Source organism: Lygodium microphyllum, chromosome 29, assembly GCF_053477565.2.
Source record: "Lygodium microphyllum isolate KBCC chromosome 29, Lygodium_microphyllum_v1.1.10, whole genome shotgun sequence".
Lineage (NCBI taxonomy): Eukaryota > Viridiplantae > Streptophyta > Polypodiopsida > Schizaeales > Lygodiaceae > Lygodium > Lygodium microphyllum.
The window spans coordinates 114,718,425-114,741,122 of NC_141163.1; the positions used below are offsets into that span (position 1 = coordinate 114,718,425).

Sequence of the window (22,698 nt, forward strand, 5' to 3'; positions counted from 1 at the left end):
AGGAAATGATGAAGAACAAGAATAAGAGGGAGGGGGTGGTGGCATGAGAATCTTGGATATGTCAACACAAATAGAGATAAAGAGAGGATAAAGAAGGGATCCACCAGTAGCAAGAGGATGAGGGGTCACAAATAGAGATAAAGAGAGAATAAAGAAGGGATCCACTGGTATGCATTAGGCTAAGAGTCACACACAAAGAGACACCTCGATGAGAGAATAGACAAGAATGGTGAAGTTGCCTCTTGCTATTTAGAACTTCATCGTCCATTAATTGCATAGATACAGACAACTCAAGGATATGCTCAATGCTTGTCATCCATAAATTGCATAGATACAAACAACTCAAGGATGTGCTCAATGCTCAAAGCTTGCATGCCTATTTGCAGAAACATGCCCTTGAATCGCACATAGTGTTGGTGGGCAACCATCTAGTCATATGTGGTAGCCTGCATGATGCATATAAAAATTTTGATTGCTCATCCCACTGCACTGAGCATTCTTAGAGCTCCTTTATCTCAAGGGGTTGCTCAAAGCCTAAGCTAGAAATAAAATTTTTATGGCACTTAATGGAGGCATTCAAAAGTTGTAGCAGTCATGCATGTTCTTGGATGTGGTGTTGCATGTGTCAATGTCATTATGATGAGAAGTTCCAATGCACTATTCTTGTCATGATCAAGAGTGCTAGTGTGGTCGACAATGCTATAAATAGAAGTCTTGATATCTAGGTCATCATCACATTGGCATTGGATGCAAGTGAGTTGGCCATCCCAATCATCAAGCTTTGGTGGATATGCGGCCAATACTAGTGCCATAGCCAAAAACATCACCTCTGGTATCCCAACTCTCGTATGATTCCCTAAGCAATAGAACATAGATCATGACTTGCGAGGGTTTGCATGTATGTGTATTATATATATATATATATATATATATATATATATATGAAGAATTTAATACAAAACATAGGCCCATTAGGATGGCAAATAGTCCCATGAGTAATGAACCATTTACATCTCCTTCTCCTCCCATTTGTACATTTCCGAAACATGGGCCCATGAGGATGGAAAATAGTCCCATGAGTGGTGGATCAAATATTGCAATGTTTGAAGTCCATCTTTTTTGTCACACATCCTCACTCAATCCAATTTTCCAACCTTAATGTCCTCATTTAGACACACCCTCACTCTCTCTAGGATATCATCGGATCGCCTTATTTCCACTACCTTCCTTGTGTTTCTCTCTCTTGGGAAACTAAAGCATCTTCTTTGTCTTTGGCAACTAAAGACTTTGTACTGTGCTAGTATTTCTTGTGTCCATTCTACAACCTCAAAATCTTGTTTTTCCCATGCCCACACACTATCTAGGAAAATTTTGGATTTTCATTTTTTAATCACCTTCATTATTCTCCTATTCCTATATCGCAACTTAGGATTGTTCATTCCACACTATTTTCTTGATCCCCTCTTAGTTGGAGAATATCTACTACTCTATGCACCTTTATGAATAGAGAGAAGTGTGAGTAAAATGTGCCTTTGGATGAGAAAAAGCTAATTTTTATGAAATTATTCTTGTAGAGCCTTTTCCACCAATAAGGAGGTTCACAAATCTCAAGGTTGTATTCAATGGAGGTTTGTAGTCCAACTTCACAAGTGAGTGGGATGTTGAGGGGGAAGGAGTGTTACATGCTAGACTCCTCTCTTTTTGCTAAATATGTGGTTATATACAAGGTAGTGAGCTACCAATGAAGGTAACTCTATTGAGGGATGGGACAAGGAGGCTAGTGATAGTATTCAACAACATGATATGACAGATGATTTCCCGTTGTTTCGGGTGCTAGCTCATTAGGTGTGGGTGGTATCGATGTCAACTTGGACAACATGCTTGAAACACAACTTTTAGGATCTTGAATTGTCAAATGAAGATTTTATCATTGATGTGAATGATCTCAATATAATACTTGAGAGTAGAGAGAGAGAGATTTGTAGAATGTATCATGACAACAAAATTTGAGCTAGCAACCACCTTTGAAAAGTTTAGAGGAGTGGAATGGATGGAGTGAAAGTATTATGATGGCGGTTACTTGTGGACTAAACTTGTGACACCAACCACAAATTCAATTATGTTTTCTTCAAGGGCTTACTAATGAAGGAATTAGAACTTGGTACTATGCCAAGGATGGAAAAAATGCCATTAGTATGTATGGTTTTGGGAAGCCTCTCTAATCACCGCGTAGATTGGTTGGGTTGGTGGTCCAGAGGGTCCTGTGTTTTAGTTCTGATTCCACTGCACAGACATTTGCAAATGTATAGTGTATTATGGCATGCCACACGATGCTAATGTGACAAGGTTAATGGTTCATATTGGCAAGCACTGTCATGTGGTGTACGCTGGCACATCAAAGCCATTGATTACAAAAACAAACAAGATGGTGTCAAAGATTGTAATATTTTAGATAATAACGTGTAATAATATTTGATGTTGTGGACATGCAAATTGGTAGAAAAGCTCGCCTAAAATTCAATTAATCTAAAGAAGCTTGCACAAGCAAGCTCGCCAAAAAATCCCCCCCTCCACCTTGACCCCCATAAAATGTAGGTAGGTGTAAGGGGTGTTCACACATGAGAGCTATGAAATATCCAACAAACCCTCCTTTGAAGTAAGGCTGGGTGAGACCCTAATGACAAAAAAGTGGCAACCTTTCACCAAGACCAAGATAAGATGCTATATTTGCCACCCTCTTGCCTTTCAGCTTGAATGAGTTGAAATACATGAAATGCGGTTTGTTAGAATCATTTTAGGGACTACAAGTAAATGAAATAACTCAATAAAAAATAGGAAAATATAAGGATTGATTGGGTTTAGAAGGCCCTCATTGAGAGATCTTGAGCAATGGTGGTATCTACATCTTCAATCTCTACCTCTTCCACCAAGCTAGCATGATGTTTCTCTTATTCCTTGTCCAACTCTCTGAAGCATTGGCTTCATTGTGTTTGATGTGACCACAATTACAACACTTCATCAACCTTCCATTTTGAACAAGTGATGAATGCTTTGTTATCAAGAATATTGCTTGTAGAGGCTTGTCCTTCTTTCATGCACCAATCCTTCTCAAAAAGTAGAGACACCATATATTCAAACATGGTTGAAGATAGGTACAAGACTTCATTGGTTGATTGGAATTGATCTATAGGTGAATGAAACAATCAACAAGCTCTAAACCAATAGTATCGAATTCCTATTGATTCTTTTTCTTGCAAGCTTTTAGTTCAAGTCCTTCTATTGGAGATTCTTCATCCACCAGATATAATACCTGAGCCCCCATAGGTCTTCTTGCATAAGTAATAGCTACATCTTTGTTTGCTAGGTTGGAAATTTGGTCCTAAAAAATCTTCCACAAAGTTGAGGTTGTGTACAACCACCACTTAGGAACCTCTAAATGCCTCCTATAGGCCATAAGGAAATAATTAAACTTTAATCATGAAGGTTTAATGAAAACCTTAATGTTTAATGTTTACTCAGTCAGGTCTATTGAAAACCTTGTCTATGTCATGTAGATTGAGTTGGACTTGATGTGCTAACATGTGCCATTATGGAGAGGGCCGAGAGTTAATGATCGTGAGGTTGGGTGTGATGACATGGATCTTGGAAGATGGATCACAACTACTTGATGAAGCTTTTTCATGGTTTGTGGAAGAAGAGGGCATGTATTGGGCTAGAGGTAGTTGATTGGTGCTATTATGGAGACTCCATGACTAGCTTGAGGGAGGTGTCTTCTCCAAATAGCATGGGATATCTAGCTTGAATTGTGCTATAGAGTCTAGTACTCCTTTCTCTATCTTTTCTCTCCACCTCCTCTTTTTATAGCATGCGATGCTTAGCCTTAGGGATACGAGTTGCCCACCTAGTCTCAATCTCAAGTTGATGAAGATTTGAGTTGGCCAATGGATGCTCACATCTCATGTGGCATGTATACATCTAGGTATTCAGTCTCACAATGAAACCATCCCCTATAGTCCTCATAAAGTGATCCTTGTAGTATGAATCTTTGATGGAAGAGGCTATTGAGGTGAACTCCATGTGTGTTGTATGTACAATTGACAAAGGTCCCTATCGCATGTTGAAGTTCCTCTTAGTGTGGGGGGAGAGGTTTATAAAGGGGAAGTCAAAATCATACTAAAAGGGGAGTGGTGGTCCATGTAAATCCCCATATTGTGTGAGCCATTGTTGGACCTGTGCATACCATGAAGTCTCATGTCTTGCATGAGCTATCTTTTGAGAGACCTTGAAGGCTCTCCTAGGTAGTCCATCTAGATGCATGTTGTGTACTATGTGTATGAAGATGATGGCCTAAAAAAGGGCCTCCATCATCATGGGGGCATAGCAAACTTGGCTCTAATGATCTCATATCGTACTGATGTTTTGGTGCAAATCATATGTGAGAGTATGATGACCTATGGTCTCTCAATCTATGTCCATAGGTATATAGCTAGGCCAAGGGTCCAAATAGGTGCACCATATAGCATGGCTAGTGTGAGCAATGTGTTGAATAGCCACCTCCATGTGCAAGGCTCTTAGAAGTGAGCCTAGTGGCATTGTCTCTCCATCATGGCAAATGATGTGTACCCTCATGTGAATTGGTCTCTAGCTACTTGTGCCATGGTGAATCTCTTGATCGATGCAATGAATGTGACCCCTTGGTAGACATATGAGTCCACAGCCTCCATCTATCTTACTTCTAGGGTGAAGACTAATCTCCTCCTTACTGGGGCTAATGTGTGGAAGATCATGATCTTTTTCTTCCCAAGATTAACTATCAATCCATGCTATGTGCAAGTTATGAAGGGCATGGATTTGTCATTTTAGACCCTCAAGTGACTTAGAGACTAGACCAATATTGTTCGCATAGAGCATAATAGAGATTAATATGCCTACCATCTCCACCCCATCACCTCCTCCTCGTGTGATGTGGTCTTCTATCACATCAATATAGAGTCCAAATAGAGTAGGGGAGAGGGGACATCCTTATTTCACTCCAATGATGCTAGAGACCATATCTAAAAGTCCTTGTGAGCATCTATCCTTGCCTAGCACCCCCTTATATAATGCATAGATGCTCCATATCATGTTCGATGGGATCCCAAGTGTCTGCAACCTCAGTAGTAGTCTATCTCATGGAATTGTATCAAAAGATTGGCAAAAATCCACAAAGCAATAGTAAAGTCTCTTCTTCCTCACTTTAGGGTGCTCAATCATGCCCCTCAATGCAAAGATGTGGTCAAGTCTAGAGAATCCTCGTCTAGATCTAGTGTATCTTATTTCCCTCAATCTCCCTGTCTCTGCATATGCACAAAGCTCTACCTTCACCATTGCTCCATACATCTTAGCCAATGTTTGGCCTAGCATGATGGTTCTAGAATTACTAGGACCTAGGGAATCTCTAGATTTAGCCATGATGGTATCACATCCCACTTTTTTGGGAAGCCCTCCGCTAGAGCCTTGTTGAGCATAAAAAACAATGAGAGGCCAAAATGTCCACTGCACAAATGAAGTGTTCACGTTGTATACATGTGTGCTCTACCAATTCTCCATGTTTTAGATGCACGATCACTCTCCTTACCATATCATGTGTGAGGAAAGGTGGATTTGGTGGGACAAGGCTCCAATGGGTGAGGAATGAGTGGCTAGTGTGGTACATCATATAGCCCCTCTATGTAGGAGTGCCATGTCTCTAGGTCAGTGATGGGTGTGAGGCATCATGGCTCCTGTAGTTTTAGACATATTGTGCTACAAATTTGCTCTTGAATAAATGGTATAAATCCCAATACTATGCTTGCTCATATGCCTACCGCTTATAGCAAGTCGAAGTCCTCGCTTGCCTTTGGGTCTCCCTCTCTAGATAGTCCTCTTTGGATCCAAAGGTGTCTGTATAAATCCCTACACTAGTCATCATAACATGTGTTTCGAGCCATAGTGCTAGGCCTTGTGAGTTTGCTAGTGTGTGTGGAGTGTGGAAGCTTTGGGGAGTAGCTAACTATAGAATGGAGGTGAGTTGCGAGATGAGCATGCCTAGGGAGGCAGTATGATCAAACTATGTAAGCCCATCATAAACATGATGGTTGTATATGTTAGCTAGTTTGTGCATGAAATAGAAATTTGTGGTTGGGGTGTGAGTGTGGGAGATGGCATCTATGGTTGTGAGGAGGCTATGGTGAGGGATAAATAGTTATGTTTTACTCTGATTAGGCACATGGGGATGGTGAAGGATCTAATTAGCTCCATCATCTCAATGGAAGCTATTACATAATCCATTGGGCTAGAGCCACTTTTGCATAATGCTCAAGGGTAAGGGCTCTAGCTACTACTCTAAGATTATATCAATATCCATGTGAGATTTGAGATCTGAGCATGGGCTACCTTTTGGTTTAATGGGTTATGTAGAGACCTTGGAAGACCACTAGTGGAAAGGTATAGAGTTTCATGGTATTACGTAGAGTAAGAGACATGAAGGGCTTTATTTTGGTCATGGGGACTAGAGATGCTTGGAGAGACATAGGCTTCCAATGAGAGATGATTATTTGGAGTACTCAAGGCTAAAAATAGTTAGGGATTGTTGCAACTTAAAGTCCCTTGATAGGTTGACATGGGAGACTAGATGAGTTCTCAAGTAGGACATGTTGGCCAATTGGCAACACTCTCTCAAACCATGGTACAACTTTTTGTTGTGGAAGGGGGACACCATGTGTAGATACATTGGTTGAGCACCTTTGGGGATAAAGTTTGTGAGGGGGACTACATTTGCATCATTTGGGATTAATGACAGCTTTTTTAGAGGAGCTGATTGGGCTAGCCAAGGATTTCTACAAGAAATTGTTTTGGTAGGACTTGGTCTCAACACATATGCTCTACTACAAGGAGGTATAGAAGTGCATCACAAGGATGGCTAGACATGGGGGAGATCAGTCACTCTCTTTGGCATGAGATGTTTCATGCCTTTTAGGCATAGTAGGATCAAAAGTGCTAGGGAGAGGATGTCCTTTCTACTGAATCTTTTTTCACTTTCTACAAGGAGTGAACCTTCCCTTACTCATAGCCTTTCAAGCAACCTTTAGCTATAAATGGATGCATAGTGGTATTTTGAAGAGCTTAGTTTATCTCCTTCCCAAAATAGGGAGCTCAGCCAATGGTGCAATATTACACTTTTATTAGTGGCCTAAAAGGATTCAAGAACATAATTAGCAGCAATTTATTCTCTACTATCAAGTTGCATCCATGATAATCAGGTAGGATTAGTTGAGGATTAGAGCCACTTGAATAATGACTTCACCTTCTTGAAGGACATCCCAAGCACATTTGATAGGGGATAGCATTTCTTGTCTTGGACTTCAAGGAAGCTTATGACAAGATGTACTAGGACTTCTTGGAGGTACCATGCTTGGCTAGGATTTCCTTTGTAAAAGATCAACAGTTTGTTGGTCCTTTACATGTCACCCAATAATAGTCTGATCTAGTTGCCCTACGGACAACCATGAAGCAATTTGACTCAACGCATGTTGATGACACAACTTTAATATTAAGTATGATGTGGTTGTGCTAAAGAGCATTGGGTTTTTTCTAGATGCATTTTGAACTTTTACATGAGCAAGAATGAACAACACAAGTTAGTAGGCTTTCTTAGAGAGCTTGATCCTTGGTGGGGAGCTCACTTAGGCTTCAGATGGGTGAGTAGAGGTACAAGATTAGGTATCTTGAGCTCTACAAATGCTCGAAGTTTTTGCCTATAATTGATTCTATCAAGTGGAAATTGATATATAAGATCACTCCCATTGCTCTTTTTTGTCGTCAATATGTCCTACTAGGGATAACTTATTATATACATGGATATGTATGAGATACTAGATTGGGAGTTAATGCTTGGAAATCGATGTTGCAATTCCCCAAGAGTGACTCAAACCCTCCCCCCTTGCTCTCCACTCCCTCCACATCCCAATATGGGTGGCAACTGTGCTCTTTGTTGGTCTCCCCCAAATAACTTTATAGTCCAAGAGGATTGGAAACTTTCTCTAGATAGAGGACATTGGGATCTAGCCTTATCCAACCTTGCCTAGTAAAGGATATGTGCCAATGGGTTTCAAGGGAATTCATGACGCAACTCACATATAACAAAAGTCCCTATCATGAGAGTTCAACAAAAGAATAATTATACTGCTTGAAATTGACAAATAAATATTTATAGATGGACTTTGTATAAATTATTCTAAAAAAGATTTACATATTTGAATTGAAAAGGATGCATAAATTCATTAAAATATTCACAAATAAGGGGTTTATGATATGGGATTTGAATATATGCAATATATTAAGTTTTATGGAGTGAATCATCTGAGGGCTTCGTGTACACCACCTAGTAGAACTTTGGCCCTCCATTACTCACATTGTGCACATGAGAGTGGATCGAGAAAGACTCTTGGCATTGATAGCTTTGGCCCTCTATTACTCACTTCATGGGAGTTAGGAGCATTGAGGGAGAGTTGTGACATTAGTAAGAGCTTCATCTATTGTTCCTTGACACCTTAAGTTACCAAAGCTTATTTTCCACTCCATGGAATATAAGTCCCAATGGTATTACACTCTCTTGCCTTGGATGCTATCCCTTGTCCCCCCTTAAGCTACCTTACTAGACTGTCTCTTTGAGAGGCATTATATTTCCAAGATAGATTTGTAGCTCCAACTATGTTGTTGATCCCTTGTACTTATTTGATAACTTTTTTAGTAATATGATTATCTACACATTAAAAATGTTATTTGTATAATTCTCTTAGAGGTCAAAATCCATCGTTTCACAAAAAGGGCAATACACTCCTTGACAAGGATCCTCACTTGACTACAACATTACAAGAAAATTTAAACTACTACCAATTGCCTCTTTATCCCATCCACCATGATATTTCTATCACATAATGTGGTAAGACTAACCAAAGATTGATAATAATGCCCACACTTTCTTTATGTCACTAGACATTTAAAAAAGGCATGAAAACTCACAAATTCCTTATTGCAACTTACACAATAGCTCCCAATATGAACATTCTTAACATAAGGAAATTAAAATCATGAAAAAGATAGATTTAGTTGAGAATGCTATATTGAACTCTAAAATAGCGAATATTGATGAAAATACAAGTTTTTTGAATCTAATTGCAAAAATCCTACAATTTCCATGAACACAAATTGATTATAATCCCAATATTTGCTAGCAAGGACAATGAAAAATAGTCAAGTAGGCATGCCACCCAAAAGCATTTGTGAATTTTTATGACACACAACCACATTATACACACCTATGTACATGTGCGTACATGTAGTACAATAACTCAACACAAGCATTTGCATCATGGATTGCTTTGTTGCACAAGCTCAAATAATCATTCAATCAAATGAAAATACTCAAAGAGCTTGTGCATAAGGGAATAGAGCCACACACATCTAAACACTACCAAAATGCACATATAAACATGCCCCCATTAATATCTCTTTCCATGGTAGTCATTGCCATGGTAATCAAAGAGTTAGATAGAGAAGCTCTTGTTTTTGTACTCATACCTTATCCACCTAGGATAATATCCCAAATTCCCATGATCAAAGTTGAGTTTGTAGGCATATTTATCACTTCAATTTATTATGAAGGTTTGTTGCATGATCAAAGTGAAATTGTATTTTCATAATAATCATTAAGGTGATTTATAAATGCACATGCTTACACTTTGTCCAATTCTCCAATATGATGAAAAGCTAACTAATGGATTGCTAATTATTATCATAGGGGGTAGAAATTGGAGAGACTCTCCATTTGTATATTAATCGCTTACAGCATTGATAGACCAACAATTGAACTATCAAAGGTCTGTGCTCACACACACACGCACGCACGCACGCACGCACGCACGCACGCACACACACACACACACATTTTTGGCTTCTCATTCACTCATACTATTATGAATGAGAATAGTACTTCATGCCTTTCAACAGGGTATGTTGGTAATTATGGACACCATATATGTTTATTCAAAGTAATGTGATTTCTCATTTCTGAAATTGAATTCCACCTTTTGTATATGAATTTTGCACTTGTGATCATTTGACATGTACATTTAGAGAAGTAGTTTACCTTTTAAGAAAAACTCAATTACTACTTATAGGATTCCCACCTATTTGTATATAATTAAGGGGTTGATTGTGCAGCAAATTCTTACTATGTTGCATGTATGAGGTTCTAGCAAGTGCTAATATTTGATATAAAATTGTTGCAATAAGCTCAACAACCATACTCATGTCTTAATATAGATTATCAACAATGTATTGTGGCATCGTCTTTCATCCCTGTGATGAGGTTGTATGATATTATGATAACCACAAATATAAATTATGATATAAAAGTTGTGATTTTGGTCCTTGCATGTAGCTAAGTGGACACCTATTTTTATTGAAATGCAATCAAGATCTCTCTAAATGCATAAGTGTTTATTTACATCATTGGGAACTCTCTTCATGCATATATGGGATTCTTTGACAAATAATAATCAGTCATGAAACACAATCTAGGTGACACGATTGGTCCCTCTACTTTTGTTGGTAAAGATTAGATTTTTGCAGCATAGTCAATCCTTTTGTAAATAAAATCTCTCTCTCTCTCTCTCTCATGGATGAATTAAAAATTGAAATGTAGAATGACAAGTAGAAAAAAACATGAAAATTTAAATTTTGGAAATGCAACATGTGATTTCATCAAAATGGATATTCTATGAAATTTTATAGAATCATTCATAAAACTATGTTAAGATTTGTTGTAAGCAAACTGGTAATTGAGCACATATGAAAATGACTATTCCAATGGTAAAAAGTGGCCACATCGCGACTTATCCATGATCTACATCATAATCTCCCATTATGAAAAGTTATCAATGCAATCAAATTTTGAAACATCTTTTCTAAGAAAGCTTGTACTTGAGAAAAAAAAATGCAAAAATGCAAGGTCGGATTTTGAAACAACCATTGGATATATAGGATTTCATAATAATGGAACCAAACTGCATATAATTACACTTTTGGAGGTAGATTTGGTGTTTAAAAGCCCAAGTTTGTACTCAATTGGAATAATGGTAGTTGAAAAAAGACCATATGATTAAGGTCCTAGAGATTAATAATTCATAAATTACTTTGACAAAGTTTCCAATTCTTTAGTTTATTACTTTTGCAATGTATGTTGCAAAAAGATAAGCCCTTTCATCTATATATATCTAGACTATATTTTAATTTTGATTATGGCCTAGATGTTGCACAAACCACTAAAGCTCATTGGAACCTATTCCAAGCCCCTAAAACCTCCAAAATGGATGGGAAATTAGGATTTGAAATCGGAAGATCTATAGGGAGTTCATATAGGCACACTTGCATGTGCGCACTTACACACACACACACACACACACACACACACACACACACACACACACACACACACACACACACACACACACACACACACACACACACACACACACACACACACACACACACACACACACACACACACACACACACACACACACACACACACACACACACACACACACACACACACACACACACACACACACACACACACACACACACACACACACACACACACACACACACACACACACACACACACACACTCTCTCTCTCTCTCTCTCTCTCTCTCTCTCTCTCTCTCTCTCTCTCTCTCTCTCTCTCTCTCTCTCTCTCTCTCTCTCTCTCTCTCTCTCTCGTGTACACAACAACGCATTCGCCTCAAGAAGCAACACCACCTTGAGAATGAAAATAGACAAGAGAGGAGAGAGATGAAGAAACCAAGAGCACACATACAAAAACAATGGAGAATTAAGCGCATAGAAAGGTAGGGCTAAAATCTTCATCTTCTTTTTCTTTCTTCTTTTTCCACTCAAAAGAACTGAGTCTACAACATGAAAAAGGACTAATATGAAACTACCACAACGTATGTACATGAGGTCACCAAGTGTGAACTTGCTAAGGAAAGAAGAGGTGGCACAATGAATATGCCATAACCAATGGTGGACTTTGTAAATGCTTGAAAATGCCTTTGTAAATTTTGTATTGTATGGTTTTTTCCTAGTATTAGTTATGTAGCAGCTCAAAATAACACAACTAAGTAATAAAAAATCATTGCAAGTTCTTTTCAAAAAGTGATGATATTATTTTTGTGATAATAGTAAGGAATTAATCCTATTTTTGAAAATTGACACATCAAGGTTTAAAGAAGTTCAAAGGGATGGAAGGAGAAAATTACAAAGGGTGTTCATGGAAATTCTAGCACATGGTATACAAGGAGCATAGCATGTGGTTATCAACGCTTTAATCTAACAATGACATAGACCTATTATCATGATCTTCCATGAGAAAATTATGGGGGGAGACAAATTCTTGGGAAGTACAAATTAGTGAGCCACGAGATCATGACCTTGTGAGCTTCAAAGTGTGTAAGCTCTTGTTGCCGTGTGAATGAGGGGCTTGTGGGATATTAAAAACAAAAGGTTAGAAGCCTTTGCAAAGGATATTCTAAAGAAATAAGTCAAATATTTTTTTCAAATGATAAGCACATGTTGTGTTGATGCAATATTTGACACTTGAATGTCGACATTTGAAGATTGCACATGATTTTGGAGCCTTATGATTGATTGAAGTGGTAAGTTTTGATAAGTTAAACTAGCCTTAACAAAATTCAAAGAGCTTAGGATCTTAATAAGTGTGTGATGTGTAAGAAAAGGTCATGGAATCCACGTATGAGCTACAAGTGTATGCATTTGAGAAATTGATTGATTAAAAGACCACTTGGAAGCATCATAAAAGGGGGCATAAGCTTGTGAAGAAGGGGGCCCTCCATGATGATATTAATTGATGATTCTTCTTTTTCCTCCTCAGTTTTATAACATGATTATGCTCTAGTGATAATAATTTTATCTTATTCACCCACAATCCAATCATCCTTAACCTATTTCTTCTAATTGAATATTTAGAAGAGCTAAGCACAAAGAAGGACAAACGTTGTTGAGGCTCAAAGAAGAAGGCTTTTCAAATAAGACTTCTAAGATCTACTCATTTTATTAATGGTCAATCTCACTATTCTTCTGTATTGAAAGATGAACGAAGGTGATTTAACATTTTCAATTATTACATTGTTCATGGAAGGGTAAGATAAAATTGCTTAATCTAATCATTACTATTGGGGGAAGGGTTTTCTGAAGAGATTGAAAGATTGTTCTAAGGCCTTATTATGTCAATTGGAAAATTTTTGTTCAACTGATCCCATGGGCTTGATATAACATTGTATCATAAGAAATTGGAAAACTTATGTATTTAATAGTGTATCTTGAACCTTGAGTTCAATATGTGCACATAGAATATATCTCCTTTAAAGTTGTATTTGAAATGCATTTTGTGTATAATCACTTCATTGTAATGAAAAATCAAGCCCAAATTCTAATCCTTGAAAATCTTCCCGGTGGCATTATTGAGATAATGCCTTGTAAATGAAATAGTGCATCCGTAGAGCACTCAATAATCTTGTAACTACTATAACATTTTTCTTGTGAATCTCTAGTAATCAGCTTGTATAAATGGCTCTCTACTTGATCTTGGCCCTTTCACCCCAATGGCCATTCTTTGAAAAATGGACCCTTATTTTTGAATTAGGCCCTTATGTTCAAAGCATTGTTGTGCTAGAAGCATTACTTGAAAGTTTATGATGTCTTAGTGGTTTAAAAGGAAGAGTTTGCTATTTTGTAAATGGTTTAAGTTCTTGTAAAAATTCATGTAAATACTTTCCAAAATAGCACTCCCCATGTATATGTTGAGAAATGAAAAAGGATGAGACATTCTAAGATATTTTTCAATTGTTTCCATTAGAAAAAAGTTGCTTTGAGTTGCTTTTGGAGTTTTAGTTGTCTTGGTAACATGGATTTACTCGAGGGAAAGTAGCTATAGAGGACTCTACGGTATTGCTCTACCAACTACCATCACTGTGTGTAGACTTTTTGCAAGCACTTATGTGAATGCACATGCAAACTTAGCTAAGTACTTACTTAGATCGGATCCATTGCTTCTTTTTTATGGATTGGTCAATGATGAAAGATACTTAGACAGTTGTAACAATTGTCACGTTAAGGAAGGAATGCTTGAAGAAGATTAAATTGAGACATCATTTTGAATAGTCATTGGCATGGGGTAGGGATTCCCATAATCACTACTATGGGTCCAATCATGATGATTGGTTTCTTTCTTAAGAACCTTCCTTGCCTTGCTTCCATTGTTGAAATGATGGTACTGAGGTAAATGAGAAGTGGAGGGAGAAAGTAGAAGTGACTCAGGGAGATATGTCTAATAGTACATGATTCTAGCTCCATAGGTATGGCTTGCCCTGATAGGCCCTAAGTCTCAAGGAGTTCACCATGTGTATAACCCCTACATCACGTTCGTTCAAGGCTTGTTTATAAATACTCTTATCTATTGGTTTTCATTGTATTAAATACTTATAAAGTACACCCCTTTTCTATTCGATCCATAAATAACCCCTTTATATGGTACACTTTTGTGTGTAAAAAATATATAAAAATGGTATTAAAAAATTCATTTATATTGAACCCATGTGATATACATATGTATATTTATGAGCGATCCTTCGAGCCTGAGTGAATATGGAGGAATGAAAAAGAAGGACTAGGGCTTTAGAAATGGAGATGGCCAACTAAGGCTACCATGCTTTCTTAACTCGAAGACCCCTAGATGTGGTGAAGTGATCATGTGTACGTATTTGTGTCCTTTCCTTTCCTTTAAAAAAAAGTGCCACACTATGAGGTTTTCAATGTCATGAGAACAAATGGAACATTGATATTACAAGAGAACGGAAATAGATATGAAAAAGGCTAACGTGCATAAGCGGGCATATTTAATTACCTGGTTCACTACCCATTTAACCTTGCATGGTTGTGAACAAAAAGTACACCATTATAACTATGAATCAAACATGGATAAAAAGGACCATTTTTTCACACTATTTAGTGCACTCATTAAATTTGACAAATGCCAAACTTAAGTATTCCAAAAGCGCATGAAAATGATAGGAGAGATATTTGGGAAAAGCAGAAAGAAAATAGGCACACATAGAGAGAGAGAGAGAGAGAGAGAGAGAGAGAGAGAGAGAGAGAGAGAGAGAGAGAGAGAGAGAGAGAGAGAGGGAGGGAGGGAGGGAGGGAGGGAGGGAGGGAGGGAGGGAGGGAGGGAGGGAGGGAGGGAGATAGAGAGAGAGAGAGAGAGAGAGAGAGAGAGAGAGAGAGAGAGAGAGAGAGAGAGAGAGAGAGAGAGAGAGAGAGAGAGAGAGAGAGAGAGAGAGAGAGAGAGAGAGAGAGAGAGAGAGAGAGAGAGAGAGAGAGAGAGAGAGAGAGAGAGAGAGAGAGAGAGTCCATGATGCTAGGAGGTGCTTGAACAACTCGTATCAAAGGCATGGGAGTTTTTGTCATGTGGAGAGAATCTACTTCTCAAAAGATCAAAGGTTTGACTCACTTCGAATGTCCCAAGAATCTATGGTTTTCATCAATTTCTTTTGCTTATGTAAAGCTCATTTATTGTTCTTGTTCTTCATTGTTTACTATTCGAGGATCTCAAATTTCTATTTATATATTGTGTTTTTTCTCAACACTCAAGCTAATGTATTTTTAGCATATATTTTTTATGGTTTTGGAAACACATCCTTTGCGTTGTGACATCATGATGTAGCATAATCAAACACATTGATATCGAAATTTCGGTAGAGCTAGTAGCTATTGGACTTGCTCGATGAGTACGGTGTACTTTTCATGGCCATTGTGTGGTGCTTACCACGATCGATTGCAATGACACTAAGGCGAAGTGCAAAAAGGAATCGTGCAAATGGGTCAGGGTGACATGTCTAACCATAGGTCAGACAAGCTCCCTAGGTATATCCTACCCTTGATGTGCCCTGAACAATTGTGGGGGATGTGTAGAGGGCTAGGGGACTAGGGACTGAGCCAGCCGACCAAGGTCACTGGGCATACCTAATTTAAGGACCCCTAGGCATCGTGCTATGATTGTGAATGCTTTTTTCTTCTCTTTTATTTTTATTTTTCTTCTTTTCTTTTCTTTCCCACACTAAGAAAAAAAGAATAACATGAGTACAACCATTGCAATACGTTGAGGCCACATCCTTTCAATTGGATTGGGAAATGTCGAGATTCAAAGGCTGGGAAACTGGATATTACAGTGATGATTGTGTCCCAGCCTCGTTGCTAGAGGAACAATTGTTGAGATGGGGAGATACAGTGGAGATTTTGCAAAACCTCTTTGTAAGATGCGATGTTGATACAATTGAGGTAACAATTGCCGTGAGTGCGAGGTGTAGAGTTTGACCCAGAAAGAGAAAGTGGCCGCTGATCATGCTTTGGGCCATGCGATGTGGGCGATTGGCAAGGGTGATTTTCACTTTCGACGGTGTGGCTTCGTCATGGCTCTTTGTGAGGTTGGTGGTCTTGCGGTGACTTGGGCATTGAACACTTTCGTACAAAGACCTGTGTTGTCCTGCATCCACTTGACTTATGTTAAGGTGCATAGACTGGTTGTCATGGAGTGGATCAGGGCTCATCCCCGGAAGGATAGATCGAAAAGGGGAAAGGTGTATAGAAGGGGACGGTGCCCCGTCTACGCCATCAGAGATGTTGGTCAGGGCTTCCTATGGTGGTAATAAGGGTTGTATGCCCTGGTCATATGACTTCGAGATGTGTGGTGAGAGGAGGACCTAAGGAGCTCAGCTTATCAAACAACACTTTTCTCCCTGCACTTGACTATCATTGCTTGTGTGTGTTGATATTTTTCTATACAGGGTCACAAAACTCATTGTTTATTTATGTACATATTTACGAATCCATGTCACTTCCTGAAGACAAAAACCAATTGTAGAGCTCCGGATTGTACTGGAGCATGGCACACACATCTAGTACTCGTGGCAGCTTACTCAATAACAATAGATATTTTGCAACATCGAGTAGAATGGTACCTTGTCCGAGTCTACTGGCAACATGTAACTCCTCCTCAGTGAGAACCTTATCAGCTAGAGAGTTCTCTTGGCTAGTTCCGGCTAAGTCCATACCCCGACTGGTAGTCAGTACTCGAAAGGAAGTCGGTGCCACATAGGTTGGGTCTCTTTGAGAACGCCATTAAGCCAATCGCTCCTCTGAGATTGTCATAATCTGGGCTCCTAAGCCATTGCAATGCGGTTTTCAAACTAACATTTTTTCCTAGTATTACTTATGTAAATATTGTATCATATGGTTTTTTCCTAGTATTAGCTATGTAGTAGGTCAAAATAACACAATTAAGTAATAAAAAATCATTGCAAGTTCTTTTCAAAAAGTGATGATATTATTTTTATGATAATAGTAAGGAATTAATCCTATTTTTGAAAATTGACACATCAAGGTTTAAAGAAGTTCAAAGGGATGGAAGGAGAAAATTACAAAGGGTGTTCATGGAAATTCTAGCACATGGTATACAAGGAGCATAGCATGTGGTTATCAATGCTTTAATCTAACAATGACATAGACCTATTATCATGATCTTCCATGAGAAAATTATGGGGGGAGACAAATTCTTGGGAAGTATAAGTTAGTGAGCAACGAGATCATGACCTTGTGAGCTTCAAAGTGTGTAAGCTCTTGTTGCCGTGTGAATGAGGGGCTTGTGGGATATTAAAAACAAAAGGTTGGAAGCCTTTGCAAAGGATATTCTAAAGAAATAAGTCAAATATTTATTTCAAACGATAAGCACATGTTGTGTTGATGCAATATTTGACACTTGAATGTCGACATTTGACGATTGGACATGATTTTGGAGCCTTATGATTGATTGAAGTGGTATGTTTTGATGAGTCAAACTAGCCTTAACAAAATTCAAAGAGCTTAGGATCTTAATAAGTGTGTGATGTGTATGAAAAGGTCATGGAATCCATGTATGAGCTACAAGTGTATGCATTTGAGAAATTGATTGATTAAAAGACCACTTGGAAGCATCATAAAAGGGGGCATAAGCTTGTGAAGAAGGGGGTCCTCCATGATGGTATTAAGTGATGATTCTTCTTTTTCCTCCTTAGTTTTATAACATGATTATGCTCTAGTGATAATAATTTTATCTTATTCACCCACAATCCAATCATCCTTAACCTATTTCTTCTAATTGAATATTTAGAAGAGCTAAGCACAAAGAAGGACAAACGTTATTGAGGTTCAAAGAAGAAGGCTTTTCAAATAAGACTTCTAAGATCTACTCATTTTATTAATGGTCAATCTCACTATTCTTCTGTATTGAAAGATGAACGAAGGTGATTTAACATTTTCAATTATTACATTGTTCATGGAAGGGTAAGATAAAATTGCTTAATCTAATCATTACTATTGGGGGAAGGGTTTTCTGAAGAGATTGAAAGATTGTTCTAAGGCCTTGTTATGTCAATTGGAAAATTTTTGTTCAACTGATCCCATGGGCTTGATATAACATTGTATCATAAGAAATTGGAAAACTTATGTATTTAATAGTGTATCTTGAACCTTGAGTTCAATATGTGCACATAGAATATATCTCCTTTAAAGTTGTATTTGAAATGCATTTTGTGTATAATCACTTCATTGTAATGAAAAATCAAGCCCAAATTCTAATCCTTGAAAATCTTCCCGGTGGCATTATTGAGATAATGCCTTGTAAATGAAATAGTGCATCCGTAGAGCACTCAATAATCTTGTAACTACTATAACATTTTTCTTGTGAATCTCTAGTAATCAGCTTGTATAAATGGCTCTCTACTTGATCTTGGCCCTTTCACCCCAATGGCCATTCTTTGAAAAATGGACCCTTATTTTTGAATTAGGCCCTTATGTTCAAAGCATTGTTGTGCTAGAAGCATTACTTGAAAGTTTATGATGTCTTAGTGGTTTAAAAGGAAGAGTTTGCTATTTTGTAAATGGTTTAAGTTCTTGTAAAAATTCATGTAAATACTTTCCAAAATAGCACTCCCCATGTATATGTTGAGAAATGAAAAAGGATGAGACATTCTAAGATATTTTTCAATTGTTTCCATTAGAAAAAAGTTGCTTTGAGTTGCTTTTGGAGTTTTAGTTGTCTTGGTAACATGGATTTACTCGAGGGAAAGTAGCTATAGAGGACTCTACGGTATTGCTCTACCAACTACCATCACTGTGTGTAGACTTTTTGCAAGCACTTATGTGAATGCACATGCAAACTTAGCTAAGTACTTACTTAGATCGGATCCATTGCTTCTTTTTTATGGATTGGTCAATGAAGAAAGATACTTAGACAGTTGTAACAATTGTCACGTTAAGGAAGGAATGCTTGAAGAAGATTAAATTGAGACATCATTTTGAATAGTCATTGGCATGGGGTAGGGATTCCCATAATCACTACTATGGGTCCAATCATGATGATTGGTTTCTTTCTTAAGAACCTTCCTTGCCTTGCTTCCATTGTTGAAATGATGGTACTGAGGTAAATGAGAAGTGGAGGGAGAAAGTAGAAGTGACTCAGGGAGATATGTCTAATAGTACATGATTCTAGCTCCATAGGTATGGCTTGCCCTGATAGGCCCTAAGTCTCAAGGAGTTCACCATGTGTATAACCCCTACATCACATTCGTTCAAGGCTTGTTTATAAATACTCTTATCTATTGGTTTTCATTGTATTAAATACTTATAAAGTACACCCCTTTTCTATTCGATCCATAAATAACCCCTTTATATGGTACACTTTTGTGTGTAAAAAATATATAAAAATGGTATTAAAAAATTCATTTATATTGAACCCATGTGATATACATATGTATATTTATGAGCGATCCTTCGAGCCTGAGTGAATATGGAGGAATGAAAAAGAAGGACTAGGGCTTTAGAAATGGAGATGGCCAACTAAGGCTACCATGCTTTCTTAACTCGAAGACCCCTAGATGTGGTGAAGTGATCATGTGTACGTATTTGTGTCCTTTCCTTTCCTTTAAAAAAAAGTGCCACACTATGAGGTTTTCAATGTCATGAGAACAAATGGAACATTGATATTACAAGAGAACGGAAATAGATATGAAAAAGGCTAACGTGCATAAGCGGGCATATTTAATTACCTGGTTCACTACCCATTTAACCTTGCATGGTTGTGAACAAAAAGTACACCATTATAACTATGAATCAAACATGGATAAAAAGGACCATTTTTTCACACTATTTAGTGCACTCATTAAATTTGACAAATGCCAAACTTAAGTATTCCAAAAGCGCATGAAAATGATAGGAGAGATATTTGGGAAAAGCAGAAAGAAAATAGGCACACATAGAGAGAGAGAGAGAGAGAGAGAGAGAGAGAGAGAGAGAGAGAGAGAGAGAGAGAGAGAGAGAGAGAGAGAGAGAGAGAGAGAGAGAGAGAGAGAGAGAGAGAGAGAGAGAGAGAGAGAGAGAGAGAGAGAGAGAGAGAGAGAGAGAGAGAGAGAGAGAGAGAGAGAGAGAGGGAGGGAGGGAGGGAGGGAGGGAGGGAGGGAGGGAGGGAGGGAGGAGGGAGGGAGGGAGGGAGGGAGGGAGGGAGGGAGGGAGGGAGGGAGAGAGAGATAGAGAGAGAGTCCACGATGCTAGGAGGTGCTTGAACAAGTCGTATCAAAAGCATGGGAGCTTTTGTCATGTGGAGAGAATCTTCTTCTCAAAAGATCAAAGGTTTGACTTACTTCGAATGTCCCAAGAATCTATGGTTTGCATCAATTTCTTTTGCTTATGTAAAGCTCATTTATTGTTCTTGTTCTTCATTGTTTACTATTCGAGGATCTCAAATTTCTATTTATATATTGTGTTTTTTCTCAACACTCAAGCTAATGTATTTTTAGCATATATTTTTTATGGTTTTGTAAACACATCCTTTGCATTGTGACATCATGATGTAGCATAATCAAACACATTGATATCGAAATTTCGGTAGCTAGTAGCTATTGGACTTGCTCGATGAGTACGGTGTACTTTTCATGGCCATTGTGCGGTGCTTACCACGATCGATTGCAATGATACTAAGGCGAAGTGCAAAAAGGAATCGTGCAAATGGGTCAGGGTGACATGTCTAACCATAGGTGAGACAAGCTCCCTAGGTATGTCCTACCCTTGATGTGCCCTGAACAATTGTCGGGGATGTGTAGAGGGCTAGGGGACTAGGGATCGAGCCAGCTGACCAAGGTCACTGGGCATACCTAATTTAAGGACCCCTAGGCATCGTGCTATGATTGTGAATGCTTTTTTCTTCTCCTTTATTTTTATTTTTATTTTTATTTTTCTTCTTTTCTTTTCTTTCCCACACTAAAAAAAAAAGAATAACATGAGTACAACCATTGCAATACGTTGAGGCCACATCCTTTCAATTGGATCGAGAAATGTCGAGATTCAAAGGTTGCGAAACTGGATATTACAGTGATGATTGTGTCCCAACCTCGTTGCTAGAGGAACAATTGTTGAGATGGGGAGATACACTGGAGATTTTGCAAAACCTCTTTGTAACGTGCGATGTTGATACAATTGAGGTAACAACTGCCGTGATGCCAGGTGTAGAGTTTGACCCAGAAAGAGAAAGTGGCTACCACTGATCATGCTTTAGTCCATGCGATGTGGGTGATCGACAAGGGTGATTTTCACTTTCGACGGTGTGGCTTCGTCATGGCTCTTTGTGAGGTTGGTAGTCTTGCGGTGACTTGGGCATTGAACACTTTTGTACAAAGACCTGTGTTGTCCTGCATCCACTTGACACTTTGTGAAAGTATATGCAAGTCACATGCACCAATTATAATGAACAGATGCAACACCAAAAGATATTACTTTATCAAAATCCTATGGTGTTGACTGCGTTGCATATCCTCTGCGCTTGTTAAAGACATGACATATATTAGTAGTAGGTAAGGGAGGTTTATATAGTTGGGGAGCCTGCCCCTTTAACCACTTAAGGACAAAAAGTCATGAAAAAATGGCATTTGGCAAGGAGCTTATACACATAGGGCCTATTCTATTTGTATGAGGCATGGTGAATTTGGGTGATCAGACGACTGGGGCTGTGCCGGTGGTGGGCTCCTGTTAGGTTGGGTGCGGAAGATATCGGCCAGGACCCAAATGGTGTAGTCCCTGGTTGCAGTTGTTTTAAGAATACTTTTAAACAAATCATCAAATTCCCGCTTGTCTCTAGCTGCCTTCTCCTCTTTCGAGCACCTGGTGCTCGAGCGTCCGGTGGGGGCTTGCACGGCCGGTGTTTCCACACCTCGGGTGCTCCCTTGAGCCTTCGTCCTCTTGTCTTGGGGAGTTTTTGGCCTGCGTCTAGGGCGGTGTTGCTTAGGGCCTCTTTTTAGTGTGTACCTCTTAAGGATAGGCAATATCGCTATGGTGGAGGCACTTGTGCCATATGCTCCCTTCTACGGAGGAGAGCTTCCTTGCATGCGAGCTGCATTGTGTACTCCATAATGGCTATTTTGGGGAAATCTGCAAAATGTGAATCAAGGTTAGGCTTTGAGGCAGGATAGAATTATTTGCATGAAAGGGATTAAACAGTGGATTATCAAGC

General features: G+C 38.6%; 1 protein-coding gene across 1 annotated transcript in view; it reads left to right on the forward strand.

The window, feature by feature from the left end:
* LOC148011057 (uncharacterized) overlaps nucleotides 1-10,100 on the forward strand; it is a 222,661-nt gene extending 212,561 nt beyond the window's left edge. The window contains exon 19 of the mRNA XM_087671388.1: nucleotides 9,821-10,100. Coding sequence (XP_087527514.1) covers nucleotides 9,821-9,874 — 54 coding nt within the window. The 3' untranslated portion in view covers nucleotides 9,875-10,100. The remainder of the gene's footprint in view (nucleotides 1-9,820) is intronic.
* Nucleotides 10,101-22,698: the final 12,598 nt, after the last annotated feature.